The sequence below is a fragment of the Talpa europaea genome, assembly GCF_964194135.1.
Source record: "Talpa europaea genome assembly, chromosome: 15".
Taxonomy (NCBI): domain Eukaryota; kingdom Metazoa; phylum Chordata; class Mammalia; order Eulipotyphla; family Talpidae; genus Talpa; species Talpa europaea.
The window spans coordinates 48,391,079-48,405,226 of record NC_140083.1 but is presented as its reverse complement, the minus strand read 5'-3'; the positions used below and the strand labels follow the sequence as shown (position 1 = coordinate 48,405,226).

Sequence of the window (14,148 nt, the reverse complement as noted above, 5' to 3'; positions counted from 1 at the left end):
GGCTTAGTGGATAGTCCCTATAGGCAGTGGTGCCTGAGACAGTGTTCTGAGAATAAGCCAAGATCAGAATTTTCTATCAACACCCCCAAAGTCATGGATGCCAGGAGTTTCTATGACCACTGAAAACCCTAAATATACTTACCTCACTTGCGGTGTCTATGAGCCCCTGGGAATTTCAGCCTTTCTGTGCCTAGAGCCATTTTGCCTGTAAACACCTGGCTATGTAGCTCTTCCACTAGCACCATCGATCCCAAGGAGCAAAGGAAGAAGGATTGGCAATGCCTGCTTACCATTAGAAATTGCCCTGTGTTAGAGAAGGAAACATTACTACCGAGCACTTGGGAATGAACTCCTGGTAATAGTTTAGACATAGTCCAGCAATGTCAGTTCACACGGGAGACTTTCTAAAGAGTGAAGTCACTTTTCTTCCTATACTTTCAAGATATGAAAGACAGATTATTTCAAAAGCATACAGACATGTTTGTATTCCTTGTTCTCACTGAGGATAATCACTTTCATGGCAAAGCCTTCAATAAAATGAGTTGATGTTAGCAAAATAGAGGAACACTCTGATATCTAAGTCAGCTTCCCAACAACTGACTCTTCAGCATGTCAGGGAACTAACTTCCTAGGGATCCATCTATGTGGTTATGTGAACCTTTCACAATGTTGAAACAGGGAAATTCTTAGCTGTTGAACCCAAGTTTGACTGTGTCAGTTGAGGAGTTGACTTCTACCTCTTCCCAAAAGGGAGGCACAGTGATTGGAAGTGCCCGGTGCAAGGACTTTCGGGAGCGAGAGGGAAGACTTCGTGCTGCCCAAAACTTGGTGAAGCGTGGGATTACCAATCTGTGTGTTATTGGGGGTGATGGCAGCCTCACTGGGGCTGACACCTTCCGCTCTGAGTGGAGTGGCTTGTTGAGTGACCTCCAGAAATCTGGTAAGACATTGTTCTCATCAGTATTGTGTATCTGCACACACACACACCTTATCCCCCATTGGAGAAAATCATTGTCCAGGCACAAGTAGACAGCCTTTGCCCTCCTTCTGACATTGGTCACAATTCCCATTAGCTACAGTTCCTTCTCTCTCCAGTAATCTGCCCTTTAGGAGTGCCAGGTACCTCACCCAGGGGCTTCTGGTTTGCTTCCCATGTTAGGTAAGATCACAGCTGAGGAGGCCACGAAATCCAGCTACCTGAACATCGTGGGCCTGGTGGGCTCCATTGACAATGACTTTTGCGGCACTGATATGACCATTGGTACTGACTCTGCCCTGCACCGGATCATAGAGATTGTAGATGCTATCACCACCACTGCTCAGAGGTGAGGGGACTGGGGGAGGACAGTGGCAGTTGGGACAGGCTAGAGGGCTGGGGGCTAGATAAGATTAAACTGTTTGAGCTCTGGTGACCAGTTTTCAAGCCAGGATATGATTTTTAGGTAAGAATTATCCCTAAAGCACTGAGATTACACTTTCTGGGTGCTATAAGATATGCTTCTTGCCTCTGTCTGGCCAGTGTCCAAACTTGTAGCTGTGGGGTTTTAATATCTTGGGGTCTCCTAAATTATTGGTGTCTGAATCAAAATAAATCCAGGGAATCCCACACCTAACCTACCCTTCGCAACCTAATTATAGAGATTAGTGAGAACACCCTTTCCCTGCTCAGAGGTCAGGGCACTTGGAGAAGGCAGCTTTGGAAAACGGCGTGTGGGAGGGTGACAGTTCACCTCAAAGTAGTCCTCAAGGGTTTTGGGTTAGTATAGTTCTCTCCTCTTCACTTCTTTCCCCGTTTACTGTTATCAGGCATAGGAAAAGCACCCTAAAGCTCTTCCTGGTCTTTCAGGAACCCCACTAGAAGGCCTAGCATAACTGCATCTCCCAAAGAGATTACATGGCCTTGGTGTGAGTGACGGCTTGATCCTGGCCCTGGGGACACTTGGACTGTGTAACCCTATGTCTCTTTCTTTCAGCCACCAGAGGACATTTGTGCTAGAAGTGATGGGCCGGCACTGTGGGTAAGATCCCCATCTCGACTCATGATTTTCTGGATCCACAGTAGCCCTTTCTTCCTCTCCAGAGATCCTCCTCCCCAGAGAGATCTCTCAGATCTGGCAGCAGATCTGGGGGTGTATATGCTCTTCTTGGTGTGGCTCTCTTTCCTAGTCTCCACTCCACCTCCCTGTGCACCTGGACGTGCACATGTGAATGTGTGTGTGCGTGCACAGGCACACGTGCCATGTGAAAGCATAATATGCTGCGCCCAAATTGGAAGCCATGTGGCAGATGAGAAGGTACTTTTGTTGGAGAGGCTCATACTGAGAAGCTGTCTTCATGGTGCTCTTAGCTTCATTGGGTTCTCAGTGGAGAAACCAATGGATTCGCAGACCTTTCACCAGCCAGGACTAGGTGATCTTGTTGGGTGTGGGTGAGGCTATTTGTCCAGTGATACTTCTGGGTCTCATTTCAGCTACCTGGCCCTTGTTACCTCTCTCTCCTGTGGGGCTGACTGGGTTTTTATTCCTGAATGTCCACCAGATGATGACTGGGAGGAACATCTTTGTCGCCGGCTCAGTGAGGTATTTGCACTTCATTTTGCCCTAAAAAATCCTCACCCTGTTCTAATGATTCATTTCCCATCCATCAATTTTATTCCACCAATCATTTTTCTTTTTGTTCTTGATCAGACAAGGACACGTGGCTCTCGTCTCAACATCATCATTGTGGCTGAGGGTGCCATTGACAAGAATGGGAAACCAATCACTTCAGAAGACATCAAGAATGTTAGTATGAGTGAAGCCAGAGGGGCCTTCACTACCATACCCAACTTTGGCCCCTTCCCTATTGATTTCTTCCCTTAGTCCTTCTGCACATCTCTTCCCAGGTTTCCTTCCCCCTGGTTTTCTCCTTTCCAGGAATCATTACCAGAGGCTAAGTCATCCTTTTTTTCTCTTCTTGACTCAACGTATCCCTCTCTCTGTCCCTTTCTTGGTCCCTTCAGCTGGTGGTGAAACGTCTGGGATATGACACCCGGGTCACCGTCTTAGGGCATGTGCAGCGGGGTGGAACCCCATCAGCCTTTGACCGAATCCTGGTAAGTCACAGGGCTTCATGGCCCTCACACCTGAGAACCCTCAGGTTGTTGTCCTGTGGCAGGACTGCCACTCACCAGGACAGGGGCTTAACCCCCTTGGCCACGCCTCCCACCATTAGTCTCTTGGTTGCCATGACCCTTGACCCTATTCCATATACTCAAGAGTTCTCTTCTATTACAAAAAATAATAGGAAACTATATGCTTCTCTGATGATGACACCAGGTATCTTAGAGATTTATGCATTAGTGAAATTATGAGGCTCTAACCTTAGTGTGAATCCACTTACCCAACTTTCAGTGGAAGAGAAAGACAATCCTTCCTTGTTTTGTCAATAAGAAGGGCATTTATTAAGCCAAAGTAATCCTTTGTCCTCTGATGGCAAGAGGACAAAATGTCATCAAAATTTAGATGAAGTCTGGGTAGGGAAGTAAAACCCGTAAGTTCTTGGCTGCAGTCCTTAAGTGTGGAACTCAACCCTGTGATTTGGAAAGGGCCTTGAGTGCACTGGGTCTTCAAGCCAGGCTGAGACAGGGAGACCTTAACCAGACTATCTTTCCTCCCTGGTCCCCTACAGGGCAGCAGGATGGGTGTAGAAGCAGTGATGGCACTTTTGGAGGGGACCCCAGACACCCCAGCCTGTGTAGTGAGCCTCTCTGGTAACCAGGCTGTGCGCCTGCCCCTCATGGAATGTGTACAGGTGGTGAGTACTGACCCCAGCCCACCACCCCAACAACCCTGAGTACCTATTACTTGAGCTGGAGTTTATAGGGAATGAGACCGACTTCCAGGGCCACTGAAAGGGCCACCGACTTCCACCCAGGAGCAGTTGGAAAGGCTGCGTGGTGTAGTCAGAGGCATGTGGGGAGAGAACAGTGGCCTTTGTACAGGACCTGTACCCTCTCTCTGAGCCTCATTTTCCTCATCTGTAGCTTGAGAGACTATATCCTACCTAGTATTAAGAACCAATTTCTCCAGATATGTGACCTTAAAACCTTTCCTCATGTCTTTATTGGATGAGAAATGCAATCTCTCTTTAAACTCTCTAGGAGCAGGAGAGCATTATTAAGGTCTGACTGAGAAACTTGTATCTCTTTGATTTCTATCTTGAACAACATGGTAAAACCAATATGAGGTTACTAATACCCACCATGGGGATTGTTATAAGGGTTGGAGAAAAGATAGTTAAAGTGTCTGGTGCAGTCTGGAAAATATCCACTGTTCACGCAACTGTGGCTCTTATTCTGGAGCAGTCACTCTTCCAGACGTTCATAGAATGAACATAGTGGCTGGGAGCTCAGGTACTGGCCTGATTCTCAGGGCTGGTCTGAGTGATTCTTAGGGCTGGCTCCCCACCCACTGGACTGCTTCTTTCTCAAACTTGGGAGTCTACGACCTACATACAGCCCAGGCAAGTTCCAGCCTTGCCTGGAAGTTTGTCTTCAAACTCTGGAAATTCCAGTGCTAAGGCACTGACTCACAGAGCAGAAGTCAATGGTCAGAAAGCACATGTCAGAGATCAGCCCTTCTTCCTAACTGGTTATCTGCAGGATCTTCTTCATTTACTCACTACTTTAGAGATGACTTTGAGGCTGGTCATCTTCAGTGGAATGGGGGGAGATGCTGTTCCTCCACTGTGCCCACATTTTAATAAATAGAGCATTAAATAGCTCTTTTGCTACACATTACTCAGAAAATTAAGGAAAAACTATTAGTTCTGTGACAGTTTAGGGACATGGAAAAGATGGGCTGCAGAGATGGGCTGCAGAGATGAACATTCATCTGTGAAAACCCCTGCATGAAGTTGTGACTGTGCTCTGTCTCTCTTTCAGACCAAAGATGTGACCAAGGCCATGGATGAGAAGAAATTTGATGAAGCCATGAAGTTGAGAGGCCGGTGAGGAACTGGCCAGAAGCCTTAGCTACAGAAATTAGATATTGAAATCACGTGAAAAGTCTACACAGCTTCAGACCCAAAATTTGAGCTTTTGACCCTTTTCTTATTATCTCTGCAACCATTTCTTCCCCCAAAGAATTAACTGTGAGGTGACCAGGAGCTATATGCCCCCAAGGATGCCTTCTGTGGCATCTACCCTTTATAATCTCTTATTTCTGTGTGTGGCAGCTAGTTACATGTTTCTCTAGGGAAGGGGCATTCTCTTGTGCCTGATGAATTAGTGACCCATTTTGTAGTGACTGCCCCATTCTTGCTGTGCCCCAGTTATTTCCTTAGAAGTTTGCCATCTGGAACATCACACTGGGAACAGAGCTTCAGACCAGGGTCCCTTGGTTGATGGCCATGCAGAATGACTTTGTACTTTTTACAGGAGTTTCATGAACAACTGGGAAGTGTACAAGCTTCTGGCTCATGTCAGGCCCCCAGTATCTAAGGTACTGGCAATTTACTCTTTCCCCTTGACCTTTTTCTAGCTTTTTCTAGCTTTATGAAGTGCTTCTCCTAATCCATATGACCTACTGGCCTTGTCAACTTCTTTCCCCCAGTGTAATCTTCAGTGCTGAGTTGCTGACCCTAAGATACTTATCTTATTCTCATTGTGCCCTGAAGGTCTCCAGTCTCTTAGATCTCTAACCTAAGACCCACATCTAATGCAGGGTTGACAAGATAGCATGCAAGGAATGACAAAGGCAGCTTATGTGTCATTTTCTCTGTGCAGATATCGGAGTAACAACATCTGAATATGTTTAAGCTATTTCTTCCATCAGAAGGGTGGTTTACAATATTAGTGTACATCAAAATCAGTTGGATTGCTTACTAAACATGCAGATTTTTGGGCCCCTCCTTCAAATCTGGAGTAGGGGCCAGGAATGTGCTCCCTGGATGAATCCTGATATGCATGGTCCAAGGGTCGCACTTCAGGAAGGCTGCTTTGGAAGGTCTCGTCTTCATTATATAGTAATAGCTGGGATCATGGACAGCAGCTTGGGTTATTGATTTGTGATAGAGAATTTTGCTTCTGTAGTATGAGGGGCCCCAGCTGCACTGGCATGCCCTCAGAGAGGGGTGTGTGTTGTCAGAGGGAGATGTCCTGATCTAAGGACCATAAGGGACTCAGCTTCTTTTACTTTCTACGTCCTGTGTTTCCCCTGCTTCCTCTCTGCTTTCTTTATAGACTGGTTTGCACACGGTGGCTGTGATGAATGTGGGGGCCCCGGCCGCAGGAATGAATGCTGCTGTTCGCTCCACTGTGAGGATTGGCCTCATCCAGGGCAACCGAGTGCTGGTCGTGCATGATGGCTTCGAGGGTCTGGCCAAGGGTCAGGTATGGGGATCGGAAGGCAGGAGGCACTGCCCTGGGGTTCAGGGAGTAGTCGTGTGAAGATATGTATAGCAGGGGTGACTTTTCCATTCTTTTTCCTAGCCCTGCTCCTCACTGCCTTTCTCTCCTCTCTCAGGTTGAAGCAGAAGTAGATATTTGATGTTTGGGCAGTAGCAATAGACAAGCACCACTGAAATTAACCCTTTGCAACATGCTCTATTTAATTCTCTATCCTAAAACTTTGCACGATGCCTGGTACCTACTCAAGTAGGTGATTGAGAAATACAAATGGAAGAAGTTACCCGAGGAGGGAAAGGCTAGTCCGCAGTGTTCTTCGCTCAATAGGGGGTTTCTGCTGGGGTGGAACCCAGGAGGTCATGCCAGTCACACATTGGTCTGCTGGAGCGTCAGCCACATGCTGACCTGTATGACTTTTCCCTTCAGATTGAGGAGGCTGGTTGGAGCTACGTCGGGGGCTGGACTGGCCAAGGTGGTTCTAAACTTGGGACTAAAAGGCAAGTGGCATATCAGGAGTACCTTCCCAGAACCATCCTTTAAATGTCCCTTAATTGTTGGCATCAGCTCATTAGGTCAGGGAGAGCTTCGTGTGGGTTCTCTACCCCCAAGCTTATAGTGGCTCCTGTAAGGTAGACATGCCTGTCTGAACATCTTTTAGCATCTCTGGCAACTTAAGGGCCCCGTGTGTGGCCTTGGGCAGCAGTAAGAGCTGGACTAGGGACTGGGACACATGTCCAGAAATGATCAAGTGCCTTTTAGCTCTGACTTTTCTCTCCCTTAATTTTTATGTCACTCCCCCAAATTCATTACCTTGGTGCTCCCGTTAACTAGGACACTGCCCAAGAAGAGCTTTGAACAGATCAGTGCTAACATTACAAAGTTTAACATTCAGGGCCTTATCATCATCGGAGGCTTTGAGGTGAGTGCCCCTACCATTTTTTCCTCTCTTGCTCCCACCTTCCTGTACCCGCCCTCACACTTGCCCCTGCCGGTCTCTTCCAGGCTTACACGGGGGGCCTGGAGCTGATGGAGGGCAGGAAGCAGTTCGACGAGCTCTGTATCCCCTTTGTGGTCATTCCCGCTACGGTCTCCAACAACGTCCCTGGCTCAGACTTCAGCATCGGGGCGGACACAGCGCTGAACACGATTTGCACGGTGAGGTCTGCCCCCACCCTTCCCCGCCCCCGCTGCTGCACCTTCTTGTCTGGGTCAAGTGTGGCTAGAAGGGGAACTCCTTTTTTTATACCAACCAAGTGACATCATTTGAATAATGCTTCTTTACAGGTATTTACACAGACCTGTGGAGCCATACATACAATATTCCTTCTCACTGCACCAGTCTCTAACCTAGAAATGCATCCATACTCTGCACACCAAGTGTTTTTTCCATTCTAAGGTCACACAGCCTCATTTCCCTACTTTTGAACAATAGAAAAAAGAGCGACCATGTGGTTGACAAATGTGCCTGCTGTCTCTGAAGGCAAGAACCTGCTGGCCTGGGGAGACGATAGTCCCAGAGCTGGGTCGTGCAGGGGCAGAGACAGGAATCAGACCCATGGCCTAGCTTTCTAATTATGACCTGCTGTTTTGCAGACGTGTGACCGCATCAAGCAGTCAGCGGCAGGCACCAAGCGCCGGGTGTTTATCATCGAGACCATGGGCGGCTACTGCGGCTACCTGGCCACCATGGCAGGGCTGGCAGCGGGGGCTGATGCTGCCTACATTTTTGAGGAGCCCTTTACCATCCGAGACCTGCAGGTAAACAGCAGCACAGAGCCTGCTAGGTAGCTCTCTCCCACCCCAATCTATCCCTCATGTCACAATGTCCCCTTGAATTGTGAGAGCTCAAGAGGAAGCGGAGCTGACTGGTGTGGAGCTGGCAGGAGCACCAGGCAGGCCTCCAGTGCCACATGCGGCCGTGCTGCCTGTGGTTATGGCTCTCATTCTGAAGGGCGGAACGCTGCTTAGCTCTTTACATATGTGTTTTGCAATTTATCTTCACAACACACATGGGAGGGAGATATTATCTCTGTTATTACAGATGAGAAAGTGTTAGCAAGGTTCAAATACTTTTCTAGACTCATAAGTGAGTAGGTGGTTTAACTGATTGAGAAAGCTGATGACTTTTCGACTAGATCAGCCTCCCCTCCAGATTTCCCTTGTTACCAAAGCATATTCTTTTTGTACCATTTTTGATAGGGCTACCTTTGCACCTCTGGGGTGGAGCTCTGACTCTTATTTCACAGATGGACCATATGCTTCTGATTTCCCAAGATCCCAGTTCTCTGGAGGAAAAAGAGCCAGAAAATATAGGGGGGCAGGCTAAGGGAACTCTGTAATATAAGAACCTAGCCAAACCCTGCCAAGACTGGAGGTTGGGAGGCGTCTTCCTTTACCCCCAGCTCAAAGCCCAAAGGAAGAAACTGGATCCTCCCAGGTAAATCACTGCTGTATATACAAGCCTCCTGTTTAAAGATGAGCACTGAAGGCAGAGTCGGACCCTGAGGGAAGGGGAACCAGAAACCTCTGGAAAGGGAATCTGGGAGGGGGTAGAAAGGTGCTGAAAACTGAGTTACCCCAACAGTCTCTGACTTACTTTCTTCCAGTTCTGTCTGTCTTTGTTGAAGTGAGACAGAATTTCTGAACCGAGCTTCTTAAACGGATTATGCACAGTTCAGAGCCTGCACTAGACACAACTCTCTTTCTGTGCTCCTTTCCCTCCTAGGGGAATCTGGTTGGGTAGAAGAGCTCTCTGCCTTAACCAACCTTATCTATGCCCAGGTAGGCTTAGGATTTACTGTTTTCTTTTCAGGCAAATGTTGAACATCTGGTGCAAAAGATGAAAACAACTGTGAAAAGGGGTTTGGTGTTAAGGTACCTCCTCCGTGGTTTGTTCCTAAACAAAGGGAAATAATAGTCAGGCTTCCCCCACAGCATGCATCCATGCTAACCCTGGGGAATCTGTGGAGACAGTGGGGGGGACCTGAACTATGGGAGGAAACAGGAAAGGAAAGAACAAAGCCTATAAGGTAGAGAGAGGGTGGAGGGATGGGGAGACAACTGGAGCCACAGACTTTTCGCCTCTGCCTGCAGGAATGAGAAGTGCAATGAGAACTATACCACCGACTTCATTTTCAACCTGTACTCTGAGGAGGGAAAGGGCATCTTCGACAGCAGGAAGAACGTGCTTGGCCACATGCAGCAGGTAGAGAAGACACCCCAATCATGCCCTTCATTCGATTCCATAACCCTCCCAAAGCCCTTGTGGCTCCCACTGGCCTCTGGCTGTGCAGTTAGTGCTACCTTAAAGATTATGTGATCTGTCATCTCATTTAGGCCAGGGTTTCTCAGTCTTGGCACTGTTCCTTGGGGCTGCACAGTTTGGGTTGTGGTGACTGTTCTGTGCATTTGCAGGATGGTGTAGCAGCATTCCTGGAATCCATTACAGGCCAGTAGCACCTCCCTTCGGAGTTAAAACAACTAAAATAATGTCTGTAGACATTGCTAAATGTACTTTTGGGGGCGCAATTGTCTTCAGTTGAAAACTGCTGATTCAGATGAAGAAGATGAGGCCCAGAGAGGAGAAATAATTTTCTCAGGTCCGCTTACCAAGCTTGGATAAAACCCAGAGTGTACCTACCCCAGTGCCCTTCCCACTGCACCATGCTGCCTTACACAGGGACATGTTGAATGAGTGTAGGCACCTTGCTGGCCTTGGGCTCCATCTCCATTTACAGGTTTCCAGGGGACACCCACATTCAATCTTTCTGCCCCCCTCATCTTTCCCCAGCCACAATAGGCATCCCTCACAGATGCACCAGTGGTCTGAGGCCTCCCCTATTCCAAACATCCCTAGCTGATGCCTCTTAAGCACTAGCCCTTGACCTTTATCTCCTCACATGAATTCCAAATACCTCAGTTTGACGAGCTTATCAGCCCTTGCAAGAATGGGGTACTATTGGATAAAGGATGAGGGCCTGTTTTCTGGTTTTCCTTCCTTCTCACTTTCCCATCTACTTTCTCTTACTTTGGAGAAACCTGCACAATGTTTTATATTATTCAGCAGTGCTACAAAGGCACCTAGATTGGGTCACAGGAATACTTTGTGTCACTAGTGATGGTGACTGACAAGAGCTGGTTAGGTTGAAGAGGGGCAAGGAGTTGCCCTAGCAGCCACTATGACTAGATGTAAGTGGACAGGGTCTGGCAGCTACCAGTTGGGAGAGTCAGTCATGAGATCACTCACCCCTTTACCTAATTAGGGTTCTTTTCTATCTGACCAATAGCCAGGTATGCTGAGTAGGCTCAGCCTGGTTCCCAGCACATCTCAGGATTTCCTTTTATAATTAGACTTCTGGATTCCCGTTTCTAGTTATAAACCCAGGGCCCATTCTTTCCTTTTTCTCTGTGTACTCAGATATCTCTGTCACTTCTTTAAAGTCCTCCTCTCTTTAATTTTTGTGATCCTTTTTCCAGGGTGGGAGCCCAACCCCATTTGACAGAAATTTTGCCACTAAGATGGGTGCCAAAGCTATGAACTGGATGTCCGGGAAAATCAAAGAGAGCTACCGTAACGGTAGGTGGGGTAAGACGGTGAGCTCCCTCTGTAGGTGCTGGTTCCCCAGTGCCGAAGCTGACTGAGTACCTTGTTGCAGGACGGATCTTTGCCAATACCCCAGACTCTGGCTGTGTCCTGGGGATGCGTAAGAGGGCCCTGGTTTTTCAACCTGTGACTGAGTTGAAGGACCAGACAGATTTTGAGTGAGTACATCTTCCAAGAGCAATTCCTTCCCTGGTAGTTTCAAGATCTACTCTTCCCAACCTGTTCATTGTCTTTAGTCCTTTTGGTTTAGGAGTAACACATCTTGTCTTACCTATTTCAGATCAGATGTGCATGTTCTAAATCTAGCCCATTAGCCTCTGGTAGTTGATTGGAGAGCTAAAAGATGAAATCATCACCTCATTCCTTTTTAGGCATCGCATCCCCAAGGAGCAGTGGTGGCTGAAGCTGAGGCCTATCCTCAAAATTCTAGCCAAGTATGAGATTGACTTGGACACCTCAGAGCATGCCCACCTGGAGCACATCAGTCGGAAGCGGTCTGGAGAAGCTCCTGTCTAAACCTCTTTGGAGCCAGGGGGAATGGTCTGATTATAGTCAACTTACCTGCTGACAGATTTAAGTCCATCTATTCTCAAGTGTTTTAGCTCTTTTTTCATTTGGTTTCCTTTTCTTCTGTAACTGTGGCCATGATCAACTCTGGCAGGGGGCAAATTAGAAGCTCCTTTTGTTAGAATTTGTGGTGACTTCTACCCCAGCTTCATCTTGTCACACAAGGCTGGGCTCCTCTAGTGTTACTGCTACATTTCAGTTACTCGGTTAAAATTTTCCTAAAAGTAAGCTTTATTTATTTCTTTGTGATAACCAAGTCTCCATTCCCCTACAACTTTTACTACAGTGGCAAAAAAAATAACTACACTAATAAATGCCAACTGGTCACTAATAAATGCCACTGCTTCTGGTTCTGTTATCGTCTTCACGGTGGAATGTAATACTGTCAGCCCAGAGCCCTAGACTCTGCCCAGGGAGAAGACTTGGGAAATGCAGCCATGTGATCACCCTGTGTACTTCGCTCTACCTCTTGCATTAGTTTCTGTAGCATCTCTTGGCTTTGTACATGGGGTCCTAGAATGTAGTCGTGGGGTCCTCCTCCACTCTGGTTTCCCTATGTGTAAAGTCGTGTTTTATCTCTTGATCATATGCCCACTAGTCAGTTGCTTTTTTCCCCACTCATTCCACAATCTCTACTCCTCTGACATTCAGGGGTTTTTCCTTCCCAAATGACAGCCAGAGTCCCATTTGTGGGGAGATGTACATTTGAAAAGCTGGGACAGAAGACACTCCCAGTCCTGGACCTGGTTTGGTAGGTAGGTTGAAATGCTGCTTTGAAGAGTTGCCACTTCTTATTTAGCTCAATTTGTTTTCTGTTTTGTAATTTTCTCATTAGCTAAGTACCCATAATGGAGCTGGTCCTGAGGACTGGGACTACAGACTGTACCTCAAATTGACAGAATGATGCCCATAAATGCTAGGTTTAAGATTAGCCTCTAGTAACGAGATTCTCACTCTTGATACAGGCACATGCATTTCTCCGAACCTACACAGTTCTTCACTTGCTTGATGAAGCAGGAAGGCTTCTTTTACAGGGTGGAGGAGGGGATTGTCTTGAGTACATTGCTTTTGCTAGTTGTTCAAGTAGTACTCCTATACCCTAAAAACAGTACAAAATAGTGATGGAGAAGACTTGTCAGAGTCCAGAATTAAAGCAGCCAAATAAATGTTCTCTGAACAGTTTTATAAGGGGAAAAGAAATTAACAATGAATATCAAGCACTGTTATCATTCAATCTCCAAAACTGCCTGTGAGGGGAGGTGTGATAACCTCATTTCAAAGATGAGACACTGGGGCGCAGGTGATTAACTGTGGAAAAAGTAGGAACAGGAGAAAATGCCAAATTTTAGTTTTAAAACTTTATTTCTTTTTAAGTGAGCAAAAAAATACCAACAGCCAAAGGGCAGAGGCAGACATACTTTTTCAAATTAGCATTGTCAGCAGATTCCATTTATTTTTATTTGTAGTTCCCACTCAGTTTTTAAATAAGGTTTTTCAAGTTTGCATAAAGGTCATCTAATATCACTAATAACTTCAGTGAGTTCAGGAAGTGAAAAAGAAAAGTATTCACTAAAACAGATCTTTCTTGAGTAGGTGGGCCATCTCAAAGGAAGCTCTCATAATGCTCCCTTCCCCTCAAACTCTTAGCCTCATTCCCTACACCTCCCCCAATGCCTTGGATAGATTAGTAAAAAGCAAAATTTCCAAAACAACAGAAAGCAATATAACTCCAAAATCTTAGCAAAGCGAACTTCCTAGGCAATAAAGGCCCTGGGTGGGGGTGAGGGAGTCCACCCAGCCCCTCCCCCACCACTACTGTAAACACCTTCATCTGCAGTGCCTGCTAAGCCCATTAGAGCAAACTGGCTTTCAAAAAAGAGAAAGACCTGCATTTAGAAGAAAAATTTCTAGGGCTTTTAGTTCTTAGGATTGCTCAGAACCTCCTACCTCTTCTTCTAAGTGGAAAGCAGCACAAGACAATATTTCTGAAATAAAAGCGTAACCCTCTTGGGCACATCAAAGGATGCCAAGGCTGCTGTTTCCTTTGAGGGTGAGAAAGGGGGACAAGCCCCTTCTGAATACCCCCTGAGGTGGCACCCAGTCCAAATCTGAATGTGCACACCATTTGAAGTGGTAATGTCTTCATCTTTGGCTCTAATTGTTAGCTAAAATTTTCTTAAGCATCTTCAAAGATGAACAAAAATGTTTCTAGAGGGGTTCTTTTGAAATGTTAATCATGTCCACAAGGGAAAACCAAACACACAATCTTCAAATACTTAGAGAAATTTAGTTGCTATTAACTTTTTCCCTAAGAAGGAGGGTGAGGGTGAGGCCTCCTCTTTTGTAGAGTGCAATATAGAAAACCAAGTAAACCATACACAGAAAACGAAAACAAAATGAGGGATTATTTTTGTTTGGTTACTTGGTTTGGGGAGGTGAGATGGTGTGAAGGTTACTGTTGTGACATGTTGCCTCAAACATAAGCCACAAAACAGGAACAACTGCTTTTCTGGTCTTCCAAGACAAAGACAGTACCAAGGGAAACCTCACCTAGAGTTGCCTGCCTGATGGTGCAGTTGTCTCCTCCAGG

At 46.6% G+C, this 14,148-nt stretch overlaps 1 protein-coding gene across 3 annotated transcripts in view; it reads left to right on the top strand.

The window, feature by feature from the left end:
• Positions 1–11,651, top strand: part of PFKM (phosphofructokinase, muscle) — a gene marked incomplete at its 5' end in the record, with an annotated part of 51,276 nt that extends 39,625 nt beyond the window's left edge. Inside the window, 19 exons of one of the 3 annotated variants that reach the window (XM_084255210.1) lie at positions 751–940; positions 1,160–1,325; positions 1,974–2,018; positions 2,471–2,579; positions 2,688–2,783; positions 3,002–3,094; positions 3,670–3,795; positions 4,925–4,989; positions 5,420–5,483; positions 6,224–6,373; positions 6,815–6,885; positions 7,220–7,307; positions 7,391–7,543; positions 7,982–8,146; positions 9,201–9,262; positions 9,482–9,593; positions 10,865–10,964; positions 11,044–11,149; positions 11,363–11,651. In XM_084255210.1, the coding sequence (XP_084111336.1) occupies positions 751–940; positions 1,160–1,325; positions 1,974–2,018; positions 2,471–2,579; positions 2,688–2,783; positions 3,002–3,094; positions 3,670–3,795; positions 4,925–4,989; positions 5,420–5,483; positions 6,224–6,373; positions 6,815–6,885; positions 7,220–7,307; positions 7,391–7,543; positions 7,982–8,146; positions 9,201–9,262; positions 9,482–9,593; positions 10,865–10,964; positions 11,044–11,149; positions 11,363–11,507 (2,106 nt within the window). In that variant the 3' untranslated portion in view covers positions 11,508–11,651. The remainder of the gene's footprint in view (positions 1–750; positions 941–1,159; positions 1,326–1,973; positions 2,019–2,470; positions 2,580–2,687; positions 2,784–3,001; positions 3,095–3,669; positions 3,796–4,924; positions 4,990–5,419; positions 5,484–6,223; positions 6,374–6,814; positions 6,886–7,219; positions 7,308–7,390; positions 7,544–7,981; positions 8,147–9,200; positions 9,263–9,481; positions 9,594–10,864; positions 10,965–11,043; positions 11,150–11,362) is intronic. The other 2 variants (XM_084255211.1, XM_084255212.1) reach the window with 2 other exon arrangements.
• Between the last annotated feature and the right edge of the window lie 2,497 nt (positions 11,652–14,148).